At 46.5% G+C, this 14,470-nt stretch overlaps 1 protein-coding gene across 1 annotated transcript in view; it reads left to right on the top strand.

Moving 5' to 3' along the window:
- ADNP2 (ADNP homeobox 2) overlaps positions 1-13,586 on the top strand; it is a 20,283-nt gene extending 6,697 nt beyond the window's left edge. Inside the window, exons 2-3 of the mRNA XM_006897239.1 lie at positions 8,036-8,125; positions 10,374-13,586. Of these exons, the coding sequence (XP_006897301.1) occupies positions 8,036-8,125; positions 10,374-13,586 (3,303 nt within the window). The remainder of the gene's footprint in view (positions 1-8,035; positions 8,126-10,373) is intronic.
- Positions 13,587-14,470: the final 884 nt, after the last annotated feature.

Here is a 14,470-nt window from a genome sequence, read left to right as displayed (position 1 = left end):
TATTTGTCCCTTTGTGACTGAGATATTTCACTCAGCATAATGTCCTCCAGGGTCACCCACTTGGAATAATATTGCATGAGTTCCTTGTTTTTCAATGCTGCGTAGTATTCCATTGTGTGGATATACCACAGCTTCTCTATCCATTCGTTTTTAACAAATGTTGCTGGCAAAATTGGAAAAGTATCTGCAAAAGACTCAAGCAAGATCCACATCTCACTCCATATACAAAAAACAACTCAAGGTGGATCATGGACCAAGGACTAAAACCAAGGACTATAATCTTCATTAAAGAAAAGCTTGGAAGAACACTGGAAGTCCTAATCCACAACATAAACAGTCTTCCAAGTATCCTGAAAAACCTACAACTAGGAGAAAATAAAATAGATGAATGGGACCTTCTAAGAATTAAATCCCTATGCACATCCCAAAACTTCTCCAACAGGGTAAAAAGGGAAGCCACAGACTGGGAAAAAATATTTGGTAATGACCCTGACCCCAGATGAGATGGATTGATAAGTAACTAGGGCAATAGGAGTAGGTTTGTTGAAGGCAATGAGACTGGCTCAGGACGAGGCAGGCTTCAGAGCTGCTGTACACAGGGTCAACTCGATGCCACATAACAACAACAACAATAACCGGTACATCACTCACCTGTCAGTTTGCTGTATTGTGGTGGCTTGCTTCTTGTTGTGATCCTAGAAGCTATACAATCGGTACTTCATATTCCAGTCTTGTCACCCATGATGGATGGACAGGTTTCAGTAAAGCTTCCAGACTGAGAAGGACCTTCATTTGCTTACATAACTAGATTAAAAATGAGAGAAAATAGCTGTAAATATCCACTAATAATTGGAATGTGGAGCAAGTATGAATCTAGAAAAAATGGGAAGCTGTTAAAAATGAAATGGAATGCATCAGGATTCACATCATAGCCATTAGTGAGCTGAGATAGACTAGTATTTGCCTTTTGGATTCAATCATATGACTTACTGTGCTGAGGATGACAAATTGAAGAATGAAAATTGTAACAAGATCTATCCTGAAATGTTGGTGATAGAGTAATATCCATGTGCACACAAGGAAAATACCTGTTATTAAAACAGTTAATCAAATAGTGCTAAAATCACAGATGAAGAATTTGAAGATTCCCACTCACATTTGCATCTGAAATTGATTGAACATGCAGTCAAGGCTTATTAAAAGGCAATGAATGCCAAATTTGGATACAGGGAGGACTGATAGTTGGAGAATATGGCCCTGGAGAGATAATTGAGGCTGGAGATTGCATGCTAAGAGTTTAATACAATCAGTGATTTAGTAATTGCAAATACCATTGTAATAAAAACCATAAATGTTGGCTATACACATGCATTTTATCTGATGGAGTATATAGGTATCAGATTGACTACATCTTTGGAAAGAGATGATAGAGAAGCTCGCCATCAGCAATCAGAACAAGCCCCGGATCACCTATACAGCCAACCTCCAGTTACTCATGCAAATCGGGATTGAAGTAGAACAAAACAAAAACAAGTTCCAGGGAGTCCAAATTTGAGCTTGTGTTTATCTCACCAGATATAAAAAATAAATCTCAATAGATTTGATGGGCTGAACATTAACTGTCAAAGAACAAGTTGTGGGAGGACATCAAGGACATCCATGAAGAATGCATAGGCCCTTAAAAAGACAGGAAAGACTAAAGTAGATGTCAGAAGAGAACCTTTATTCTTCAACATAGGCTAAAACAAAAGACAGAAATGAGGCCTTTTCTGCCCACTCCCCGGTGCATTCCCGCACCCCAGCACCGTTCTGGCTGTGCCACTGTGCTCGCTCAGATCTCCAGCTCCTGCTCAGCCAGCACTGCCATTGTCTCCCCTCTACCATCATGATCATTTACTGGGACACTGTCAGCCACAATGAGATGTTCTCCAACATCTGCAAAATCCAGGAGATCATGGATGGACTGTGCCTTGAGGTGGAGGGCATGATGGTCACTAGGACAGAGGGTAACATTGATGACTTACTCATTGGTGGAAATGCCTCTGCTGAGGGCACCGATTGTGAAGGAACCAAAGGCACAGTAGTCACGGGCGTTGACATCATCATGAACCATCACTTGCGGGACACCAGCTTCACAAAAGAAACCTACAAGAAGTACATTAAGGATTCCATGAAATCAATCAAAGGCAGACTTGAAGAACAGAAACCAGAAAGAGTAAAACTTTCTATGGCAGGGCCTGGAGAACAGATCAAGCATATCCTTGCTAATATAAAAAAGTACCAGTTCTTTATTGGTGAAAACGTGAATCCAGATGACATGGTTGCTCTGCTGGACTACTGTGAAGATAGTGTGCTTCCATATATGATTTTCTTTAAGGATGGTTTAGAAATGGAGAAATGTGCTTTTTTTGCAACGAGTTTGTTGCCAGAGTACAGGTGTTGATGAATACCATCGCAAAACCTAAGCCAAAAGGGGAAAGGAAAAGACCCATATCAACATTATCATCATTAGACACGTCGATTCGGGTAAGTACACCACGACTGGCCATCTGATCTACAAATATGGTGGGGTCAACAAGAGAACCATTGAGAAATTTGAGAAGGAAGCTGCGGAGATGGGGAAGGGCTCCTTCAATTATTCCTGGGTCTTGGATAAACTGAAAGCTGAATGTGAGTGTGGCATCACCATTGATCTCTCCCTGTGGAAATTTGAGACCAGCAAGTACTATGTGACCGTCATTGATGTCCCAGGATACGTAGACTTTATCAAAAACATGGTTACGGGAACATCACAGGCTGATTGTGCTGTCCTGATTGTTGCTGTTGGTGTTGGGGAATTTGAAAAAAAAAAAACTGGCAGACCCATGAGCATGCCCTTCTGGCTTACACACTGGATGTGAAGCAACTGATTGCTGGTGTTAACAAAATGGATTCCACCGAGCCACCCTATAGCCGGAAGAGATATGAGGAAGTTAAGGAATTTAGCACCTACATGAAGAAAACTGGCTACAACCCTGACACAGTAGCCTTTGTGCCAGTTTCTGATTGGAATGGTGACAACATGCTGGAGCCAAGTGCTAACATGCCTTGGTTCAAGGTATGGAATGTCACCTGGGAGGACGGCAGTGCCAGTGAGACTAGTCTGCTTGAAGCTTTGGATTGCATCCTGCCACCAACTCGTCCAACTGATAAGCCTCTGCGTCTGCTTCTCCAGGATGTCTACAAGATCAGTGGTATTGGTACTGTCCCTGTGGGCAGAGTGAAGACTGGTGTTCTCAAGCCTGGCATGGTGGTCACATTTGCCCCAGTCAGTGTTAACCACTGTAGTAAAGTCTGTTGAAATGCACCATGAAGCTTTGAGTGAAGCACTGCCTGGTGACAATGTTGGCTTCGATGTTAAGAACGTCTCTGTGAAAGATGTTTGACGTGGCAACGTGGCTGGTGACAGCAAAAATGACCCACCCATGGAAGTAGCTGGTTTCACTGCTTAAGTGATCATCTTAAACCATCCCTGCCAAATCAGTGCTGGTTATGCACCTGTGCTGGATTGTCACACAGCTCACATTGCTTGCAAGTTTGCTGAGCTCAAAGAGAAGATCGATTACTGTTCTGGTTAGAAGCTGGAAGATGACCCCAAATTCCTGGTGATGCTGCCATTGCTGATATGGTTCCTGGCAAGGCCATGTGTGTGGAGAACTTCTCTGACAACCCTCCTCTGGGTTGTTTTGCTGTCAGAGACAAGAGGCAGACTGTTGCTGTGGGTGTCATCAAAGTAGTGGACAAGGATGCTGGATCTGACAAGGTCACCAAGTCTGCTCAGAAGGCTAAATGAATATTACCCGTAATTCCTGCCACCCCAGTCTCAGAACTGTTTGTCTCAACTGGCCGTTTAAGTTCAATAGTAGAAGACTGGTTAATGATAACAATGAATCAGAAAGCCTTCAGATGTAAAGGAATGTTTTGTGGACTTATTGTTTTCTTTTTCTTATGGCAGTTTTAAGTTACTAGTTTTTAAAATTAGTATTTTTTAAATGGAAACAACTTGACAAAAAAATTTTTCATGGAATTTTGAGACCATTAAAACAAAGTTTAGTGAGGGTAAAAAAAAAGATGGAGAAATGTTAACAAATTTGGTACTTATTGGGATCTGTCATCTTATCTGGCTGCTGCTTTTCATCACCATAGCAGGATTTACACAAATGGGACTTGATACCATCTTGAGCTCTTCATTTAATTTTGACCTTGATTTATTTGGTGCAGAGGCATTTTTTTTAAAGGGGAAAAATATCATAGGATGTTAAAAAAAACTGGAAATAATGGAATAAGAAAGCTGAAAAGAAGATTTCAATGGGCAGCTTGAGAATATTAAGGCAGAGTTTTAGATGAAATGTGCTAAGACCTGAAGTTGGAAAACTAAGATGGAAGAACACAGTTTGTATGTTTCCATCTGAAGGAACCGACTAACAAATTTAAGCCTTGAGTTGCAACACTGAAAGGTTCTGTGGGCCAGATATTGAGGGATAGAGACAGCATCAAAGAAGGTAGGAGGTATACACAGAATCATGGTAGCAAAAGAATCCATAGGCAAGGAATCAAGTCAGGAAGAGGCATGTAGCACCAGTGGGAATGAAGAAAGAGGTCCAAGCTTAACTGAAGGCAGTGGCATAAAATAAGGCGCCAATCACCGAATAACCAGTTGAGGTGCAGCATACAGATGAAGCCCTGGATGTGCTTGGCAGTCTATGCCAAGAAATTTGTAAGACACCAACTGACCCATATTTGTTCCCATTCCAAAAAGATGATCCAACAGGGTGTGGGAATTACCAATCCATATCTTAAATACCACATGCAAGTAAAGTTTTGCTGAAGACTATTTAAAAAAATGGCTGAAGCAGTATGTCAACAGGGACCTTCCAGAAATTCAAGCCGGATTCAGAAGAGGCCGTGGTAAAAGGGATATCAATGCTGATGTCAGATGGATCTTGGCTTAAAGCAGAGAATATTAGAAAGATGTTTGCATATGTATTACTGATAAGTTAGATCAGTAACATTGAGGAGAATGAATTCCAGAACGTGCGATTGTGCTCTGAGTCGTACGTAGACCAAAGAAGCAGTCATTGAGACAGATGAAGAAGACACTGCATATTTTGCGTTAGAAAACAGTGAGTCAGGGTTGCATTTGCATTGTTTCTTCATACCTACTCAGTCTGTTTACTGAGAAAATTATTTGAAGAGTTGGACTATAAAGACATTTATCATCAAAGTTAGCAGAAGGATCATCAACAATATGTATTGTTTTCAGTTGCTTCATATCTGTGTGAAAATTGGATAATGAATAAGGAAGACTGAAAGAATTGGTGAATTGTGATGTTGGCAAAGATTATTGAGGACACTATGGACTGCCAAGAGAACAAACAAATCTGTCTTAAAAGAAAGGCAGAGTGGCGTCTACTGGCTTCCACATCCACTCCAGCATTTGGCCAGCTCTATAGTGCTCTCCACTACCAGGATGGAATAGACCATCTTTTTTTCCAAGGACTTTGTGGCTGGTGACAGTCCTGCCACCATTTCTAAGGTAGCCATGGCCCCAGTCGAGCGTGTCAAGCTGCTGTTACAGGTCCAGCATGACAGCAAGCTGATTGTGGTTGACAAGCAGTACAAGGGCATTGCGGACTGCATCATGTTCATCCCCAAGGAGCTGGGTATGCTGTTCTTCTGGAGTGGCAACCTGACCAACATCATCCAGTACCTTCCTGACCCAGGCCCTCAACTTGTCTTCAAGGACAAGTACAAGCAGGTGTTCCTGGGTGGAGTGGACAAGCACACCCAGTTCTGATGTGACTACTCCAGCACCTGGTCTCAGGCAGCATGGCCGAGACTACCTCACTCTGCTCCATCATCCCGCTGAACTTTGCCTGGACCGAGCTGGCCACCAACATGTGCAAGTCGGGCACGGAGTGTGAGTTTAAGGGCCTGAGGGACTTCCCAGTGAAGATCAGCAAGTCATACAGCATCCACAGGCTCTAGCAAGGCTTCAGAGTATCCATGCAGGGCGTTACCATCTTCCACACTGCCTGTGGTGTTTACGGCATGACCAGAGGTATGCTCGCAGACCCCACGAACACGTACATCGTGGTTAGCTGGATGATTGCACAGACAGTCACTGGTGACTGGAGTCGTTGTCCTATGCCTTTGACACCGTGTGGAGGAGGAGGAGGAGGATGCAGTCTGGCTGGAAAGGAGCAGGCATCATGTACATGGTGATGGTTGACTGCTGCTGCAGGATCTCGAAGGATGAGGGCAGCAAGGGCTTCCTCAAGGGTGTCTGGTCCAGTGTGCTGCAGGGCATGGGCGCTGCCTTTTGTGCTGGTCATCTACCATCAGCTCAAGAAGGTCATTTAGGGCCACCACTGATGATGCTCTCTCCCCCACCCTGTGGATCACACCCGGTCAGGACCACTGGCCCCAAGGCTGGTTGACTGTCCACAAATCCATTAGTGGGCAGTGCCTGGGGACCCCAGGCCAGAAGGCTCCTGGCGTCCATGACCGTGTGTCCAGTATTTATTTACAGAATCATGATTTTTTTCTGCCCGTGTGTGTACCTGTGTGCCTCCCCCCACCCTCCTGTATGTCAGCACCTCCCTCCTCTACCAGGCCTGCCCCCCATTTATGTCTCACGTAAGGCACGGCCAGACCAAGAAACAGAAAGCACCAGATGGAAAAGAAATGTAACCAGGGTGCTCCTAAGTGGTAAGGTGGTAAAACTTTGTCTCACACACTCTGAGCATGTTGTCAGGAGGTACCAGTTCTTGGAAAAAAAACATGTTTGGAAAAGAGGAGGGTTAGAGAAGGAAAGACCCTTGGTGAGAGGGATTGGCACAGTGGCTGCAAGAACACGGTTAAGCAGGTAGATGTCCGGCAATGGAGCAGGACAGGGCAAGGCTTTGGTCTGTTGTTCATAGATTTGGTGTTGACTCAGTGACCCTTAACAACCAAAAGCAGTGACCACTGTTGTTAATCATCTTGTCTGATACATCATTTATATACCTTTTTCTGAGATGGTCTAATAAGTTCTTTGTGGATTTCTAATTTGGACTGTTTTTTATTAGTTATTGAGTGATAGGAGTGTTTTGTCTGTTCTGAATGACTTATCATTACATCTGGTAATCAACCTGTCTACATGTTATTTTTCTGTGTCTAGTCAGGAACGACTTTTAAAGAGTAATATGAAAGTATAACTTTTTATTCTTAAAGAGAAATGGACTTTTAAGAACACAGTATGGTGTTTGGGATAAACGTATTACTTTGAAGTACTGTGTCTTTATGAAACTACATAATCTAAGTGGAGAATGTTTGGGCTGCCAAAAGCACTTCTGAGGAGAAAATCTAGGTAGGATGCTTCCTAGACTTGAAAATGGCCAGGCTGGGCTCTGCTGCCATGCACAGTGCAGAAAATTCTTTTTGCTGAACTAAAAATTATGTCACAAGGCTCTGTTTATTTCTTAGGGTTCACCGTGGATTAGTCAGACCTTTTCCTGAATTCCTGTAGTTTACGGACTATTTATTGTTCCTTTGCTTCCAGTTGTCCCTTTCTTTACGATGACGACCTTTGCACAGTGGAACACAGTGCTGCTTCTCCATGCCTTCCCCAGCCACACGTGTATCAGACAGACCATTGTGGTCCTTAAGATGTCCAGTGGCTCATTTTTAGGAAGTAGATCGCCAAGCCTTTTTTTGTAGTCTGTCTTGGATTGGAACTTCTGATATCTGTTCCACATCATAGCAGCACAACAGCCTCTACTGATGGATGTGCGGTGGCTCTGGGTGAGGTGCATTGGCCAGAAATTGAATGAACCCTAGTCTCCTGCATGGATGGCTAGAATTGCACTCACAGCTACCAATCCTGTCAATAATGAGTACTCTAATAATTTTCTGATGGGTTTGAATTTTCTTTCCTTGTTTCTTAGGTAGATGTTTGAAGCTCTGTGTGACCTAGACTTGCACAATGATGGCTCTCTTTCTTTGTCTTTTAAAGGACCTTAAACCCTTTGATCCAGGAGAAAAGTACTTCCATAACACATCATGGGGAGATGTTGCTCTCTGGGAACCTTCTGCAAAGAAAATGGTATTTGTTTTTTGTATTTGATGTTTTTCAAAAGTAGAGTTACATGTATATTAAGTTCTTAGGAACATCACATGCCAGTAATAAAAGAAGAAGAGCTCTGGTGACCAAGTAGTAAGGAGTTGTGTTGCCAGCCCAAAGGCATATGGTTTGAATGTACCAGCTCCTCAGTGGAATGAAGCTGCGCAGTCTCCTTGCACGTGATTTACAGCCTCTGAATATGCATGGAAGGTCAGCTATGAGTCACTTTTGACTTAAACAGCACATAACAAAAGCAAAAGACCTTTGATATATGACTATTTTGAGTAAAATGGAATTACAAATTATGCACATTGCTTGATGGCACATCTTTGGTTTTGAAAGGAAACTATAAAGGTCCACATCTTTGAGCAGAACAAATAAAATGATTTGGGATCTTAGTCCAAGTAAATTACAATTTTAGTGGCTTAGTGGCAAGGATTTGTGCTGCCAACCCAAAGGCAGAAGATTGAAATCTAACAGCTACTCCACAGGAGAAAAAATGGGCATTCTTTTCCCAGGGAATTTACTGTCTCTGAAAACCCAGGGGAGGCTTAGCTATGGGTCAGTTCTGACTCGATGATACATAACCAGCACAACCACAGTACATGTCATGGACTGCTGCATTCTCAAAGCAGGAAGGAGAGTTTGCTCACCAGCCAGCACTTCTGTCAGCTTCAGACTTCTTAGATCGTAGACCCACTCAGCCTTTCCCCAGACTTTCTTTTTTTCCAAATCAAACACCCTGAGTTGTGCTGCCCTCCCCTAAAAGTTAAGAGCTCTTTAACGAGAGCTCAGGTACAGGCTTGGGTGGGGTACAGGTTTGGTGTGTGTAGAGCACAGACGTAGGAAGGTGGAGTCTTGGTCAGAAAGAGAGAGAGAGAGAGAGTGTGTGTGTGTGTGTGTGTGTCTGTGTCTCTGTCTCTGTCTCTGTCTCTGTCTCTGTGTCTCTGTGTCTGTGGTGAGGAGCAGCAACTGTCACTGAGAAGCAAGGACCGCCGAGCAGTGGCTGGTCTATCTGGGTCTTAGTTCTGTAAACTAGGGTAGGGTCTAGGATTTTTTAGTTCTCCAGCTCTATGATGTTAAGACTAATGAGACCCAGGACTTGAGTCCTCTCCTAAATGTCCTAGTTGACTTCTGGGCCCCTCAGAACATGGAATCTTTTTTTCCCCATGAAACTTTTTTGGATGTACGAACAGATTCCTCTCCAGGGCCAGCTCACTGCACAAGGAGTTCTTCAGGTCTGACTGAAGAGGCTCATTTTCTGTTTTGTAGTCTGTGCTTTCCCTGGGTCTTAGTTAGTTGGGCAGAGCCTGTTTTCCCTGCTGTGTGCCCTTGCCTTGCTCTGGGTGGGGAGTGGGGGGAAAGCAGAAGTAACATTGGGCCCAGCCATACGAAAACTCGGTTAATTGTAGGTGAATCCCAAGAGTTAGAATTTGGAATTAAAAAAATATTGGCACTAAGAAAATATCTCTTGCAGAGAATTTTAAGGTTTTTTTAATTTGTTTATTATTTTTTAAAATTATTATTATTTTTCGTGTGTACCGTCAAATCGGATCTGACTGGTACAGGAGGAGATTGCCCCTCCTTCTCCAGCAGAGCATCTGGCGGATTTTGAACCGTGCGCCTCTGGAATTGCAGAAATTTTAAGTTTTTTTATAATTGAGAAATGAGACTTGGCATTTTAACTGTCAGCTTAGAGTAGGGCCAGCAAACTGTAGCTCCCAATCTGAGAGTAAGTAGCTTTTACATTCTTAATACATGAAAAAACTTTAAAAGATACTGTTTTGTGACATATGGCTGGGATGTCAAATTATGTTCCATCAAGTTAGAACTGACCCATAGTTGATCTTCTAGAGGGTGTTCAGAGGTAGTTAGTTGCAGGAGATTGCCCATCTCTGTGGAGCAGCTGGTGGATTTGAATCTCTTGCCTTTGGGTCAGCAGCACAATTTCACCACTCAGCCAACAGAGCTCCCTTACATTTAGTGTTCAGAAAATGCTTTGTGCTGCTGCTGCATATTTACAACAAGCATAAAATAACTTTCTACACAGCTCACCTCCCTGTCCCCCTCTGATTGGTCCTTAACAGTAAAAACTCCCCAATCCTGGCTTAGAAAACATTGATCCCTCCTAAATGGAAGGGTTAAATGAAAGTGACAGGGATCCTGCTTGTGGAACAGAGAGGGTGTGGCCTCTGGAAGTTAGTAAGTTCCGTAATGTTTCTTCCAACAGAGATATCGGACAAAACCTTATTGCTGTGGTCTCTGCAAATATTCCACAAAGGTGCTGACATCTTTCAGAAATCATTTGCATCGTTACCATGAAGATGAAATTGATCAGGAACTAGTGGTCCCATGCCCAAGCTGTGTGTTTGTGTCTCAGCCCAAGGTGGTGGGCAAGCACATGAGGGTCTTCCACCCTCCTGCCCGCAGAGCCCCCATTGGAGGGGATGGAAAGCCCTCTAGGAGTGAGGTCCTAAGTTTTACGTGTTTGAAGTGTAACTTCTCAGATACCTTGTACTACAGCATGAAGAAGCACGTACTTGTGGCCCATTTCCACCACCTCATCAATGCCTACTTCGGCCTGTGGTCTGAGGATGGGGCCCCACAGTCCAAGGGCGGGGACCCTCCTCCTGAGAAGATGCCGGCACCTGACAGGTACTTCTGTAAGAAGTGCAGTGCCTACGCTAGCAGCCAGGATGCACTCATGTACCACATCTTGACCTCAGAGATGCACAGGGACCTGGAGAACAAGCTGAGATCTGTCATTTCAGAACACATGAAGAAAACAGGACTTCTGAAGCAGATGAACATTGCTCCCAAACCAGCTGCACATCTTACCCTGTCCCCGAACCCTAGCACCCCAGGCCTTCCAGCGACACCACCATGCTTCCACCTCTCCTTGCCCCACAGCAGTCACAGCCAAACTCTTGTTCAGCCTATGTCTGTGGCCACAGGCACTTCTGGGGGGCTCACTCCCACGGCCCCTCCTTCAGCAGCCCAGTCTCAGGTGACGCTCGTTTCCAGCCCACTGCCGGTGGGCCACAATGGCCTGGCCTTGCAGTCCCCTGTCCCCCAGCCTGTCTTTATGTCCCAGGGTGTTCCGCTCAGTCAGCCACTCAACCCTGCTGTCCTGCCCCTCAGCCAGCCTGTGGGACCAGCAGCCAGCCCTGCTGACACAGGCATTCTTCCCATGAACCCCACTATCGGCCCAGGGATACTGCCCCTCAGCCAGCCTGCAGGACCTCTCAACAGGCCTGCCAGGTCTGGAGTCCTTCCAGGGAGCAGACCTCCTGGGCCTGGGGCTCCTGCTGTGGGGCACAGTGCGCCTGGGGTCCTGCAGGCTGTCTCCCCAGGCATGCTCCCTGTGGGCCACACCGGGCCTACTGCCCTTCTTCCTGCACACACGGCGTCACCTGGGGTCCTGCCTGCCGGCCAGATGGTCCAATCAGGGGTGCTTCCCATGGGCCAGACAGCACCTCCAGGCATGCTCCATGCCAGGCTGACTGTTCCAGCCCGGGCGCTCCCCTCTGGCCAGACAGTCCCACTGCGGGTCCTCCCTGCCGGCCACAAGGCCACATCTGGGGTCCTTCCTGCAGGCCAAGTAATCCCATCGGGGCTGCTTCCTCCCTCCCAGGCTGTCCCATCAGGAGTTCTGCCTGTGGGTCAGAGTGTGAACTCTGGTGTCCTGCAGCTTGGCCAACCTGTTGTGTCGGGTGTCCTCCCAGTAGGTCAGCAGGTGCGGCCCGGTGTCCTGCAGCTTGGCCAGTCTGTCAGCACCAGTCTCCTGCCTGTCAGTCAGACTGTCCGGCCCAGTGCTGCACCTAGCACCACATTTCTGACTTCAGGCTCCATCCTTCGACAGCTCATCCCCACAGGGAAGCAGGTGAATGGCATCCCCACCTACACACTGGCTCCTGTCTCTGTCACCCTACCCGTGCCTCCGGGAGGTGTCCCAGCCACCACGCCGCCCCAGATGCCCCTCCAGCTTTTGCAACCTGGAACAGCTGGCCTGCCCCCACCGCCCATAGTGGTGACCACCCCTCAGAGCGTGTTTGTTCAGGCCTCGTCATCTGTGTCGGAGTCCAGCCAGGCACTCAGGCAGGCCAAGCAGTGGAAGACCTGCCCTGTGTGCAACGAGCTCTTTCCCTCCAACGTGTACCAGGTGCACATGGAGGTGGCCCACAGGCATGGTGAGGCCACACCCAGTGAGAGGCTAGAGCCCGAGAAGCTGGCAGCCTGCGCACCGTTTCTTAAGTGGATGAAGGAGAAGACTGTGCGCTGCCTGTCCTGTAAGCGCCTGGTCCCTGAGGAGGAGCTCATTCGCCACCTGCTGACCCATGGCCTGGGCTGCTTGTTCTGCCCCTGCACCTTCCACAACCTCAGGGCCCTCTCGGAGCATGGCCGCACTAAACACCTGGGCAAGAAGCGGCTGCCCATGGACTACGGCAGCCGGGGCTTCCAGCTGGCTGTGGACACCAGCGGCAGCCTGATGTTTCCTCACATCGACTTTGTTACTCTCCTGCCCAAAGATGAGCTGGGTGAACGGGAGGTGTACCTGGCCGTGCTGGCTGGAATCCACTCCAAGGCACTGGTACCTGTCTACATCAAGGTGCGGCCGCTGAGTGAGAGCACCGCCAACAGCCCTAGTCAGCCGGTACTCACCTGTCCCTTCTGCTTTGTGGCCTCTGTCACCCCCGAGGCCTATGAGGGGCACCTGAAGGAGCGGCACCACATCATGCCAACCGTGCACACTGTCCTCAAGTCACCTGCCTTTAAATGCATCCACTGCTGTGGTGTCTATACCGGGAACATGACCCTGGCTGCCATTGCTGTCCACCTGCTGCGCTGCCGCAGTGCACCCAAAGACAGAGGAGGCTCGGACCTGCATCTGCAGCCTGGCTTCATCGACAACAGCGGCTTGCTCCTGGTCAATGGGGATGTGCTCCACGAGCCTAGCTTCACCATGAAGAGGAAGCTGCCTGATGGCCATGCTGGTTTCGACGAGCCGAGGACACCAGAGCAGCAGCCTCTGGTTGTGGATGCCAGTCTGGTTTCTGCAGTAGACAAGGCGTCCAACATCCTGCCTTTCAAGAGACAGAGGAATGAGGGCAGGACAGATGGGCTGCTAATCAGTGAGGAGGCACTACAGATCCTTGCCCTGAATCCCAGGGAATATGAGGATCGGTCCTATGAGGAGAAGAAGCAGTTCCTGCGAGATTACTTCCATCAGAGGCCCTATCCCAGCAAGAAGGAGATTGAACTCCTGTCCTCGCTCTTGTGGGTGTGGAAGATTGACGTGGCTTCTTTTTTTGGCAAAAGAAGATACATTTGCATGAAAGCAATAAAAAGTCACAAATCTTCTGTACTTTTAGGTTTTGACATGTCTGAACTGAAAAATGTTAAACACAAATTGAACTTTGAGTGTGGACCACACAACTTGTAGAAAAACAAGTCTGACCTAGAGGTTTAGCAGTTTTTCTGCACGAGTGGGCTGGACTGTGAGTTTGGTCTTCATGCTGCTCTTCAGATGTTTCAGGTGCTCGGAGAGATGACTTAAGGAAGTCAATGAGTTTTTCTACATTTATTGTCCCTGTGATTTGATTTTGTAGCCTTCCCCCTTCCCCTTGTTGTGTAAATTAAATCTTCAATGTTTTATGCACGCCTGTTTTCCCAGGAGTATCAGTAAGACCTGATAAAGATGGTCATAAAAAAGTACTATTTTCGTTTAAGGAGATTTTGTCCATCTGCGAATTTTGAATCAAGGCATTGAACTTGCCTGAGACAGGTGGTTGTGGCTCAGGTTGCTGCCAACCTCTCCAGAGTGCAGGAGCCAGGTCCACGCTTGCTTTGTGACATCGCTGTTCGATGATCACTTTTCTCCTTTACAGCTGAGTAAACCAGGTGTTTGATTAGTTATGGCATCCTGAAACGGGGGATCCGGGCTGTAGCTCATACACAAGGATTGTTTTACAGAGGAGCCATTCTGTAGAGCAGAAACACTCTCCAGTTTAGGCTTTTCCCTCTTTTTGATAACAAAGAATTTTTCGATTCAAAGCTAAGACAACAAATTTTTAGCGCCTTTAGATTAAACATTTTGAAAAGCCTTCTAACGTAACTGCTCATTAACTAGTGCAAGGGAAGAAGTCAGCTGCCCAGGAATAAACTCTCCAGCCCTGAGTGTGGTTCTGAGTTGAAAGTGAAACAGGTTTTCAGGGGATGTTCTGAAGGGAGCAGGCTGAGCAGTCTCTTTCTTTTGAAATTGCCTCATGGTCAGCGTGAGGTGGGGCTTTTCCCACACTGGCTGGTCTAGGCTGATGGGACTGTGAC

Source organism: Elephantulus edwardii, unplaced genomic scaffold (assembly GCF_000299155.1).
Source record: "Elephantulus edwardii isolate Elephantulus edwardi_28Jun2011 unplaced genomic scaffold, EleEdw1.0 scaffold00207, whole genome shotgun sequence".
Taxonomy (NCBI): Eukaryota; Metazoa; Chordata; class Mammalia; order Macroscelidea; family Macroscelididae; genus Elephantulus; species Elephantulus edwardii.
Note: the sequence above shows the minus strand (reverse complement) of the source record. Positions and strands in the feature narration are given on the sequence as shown.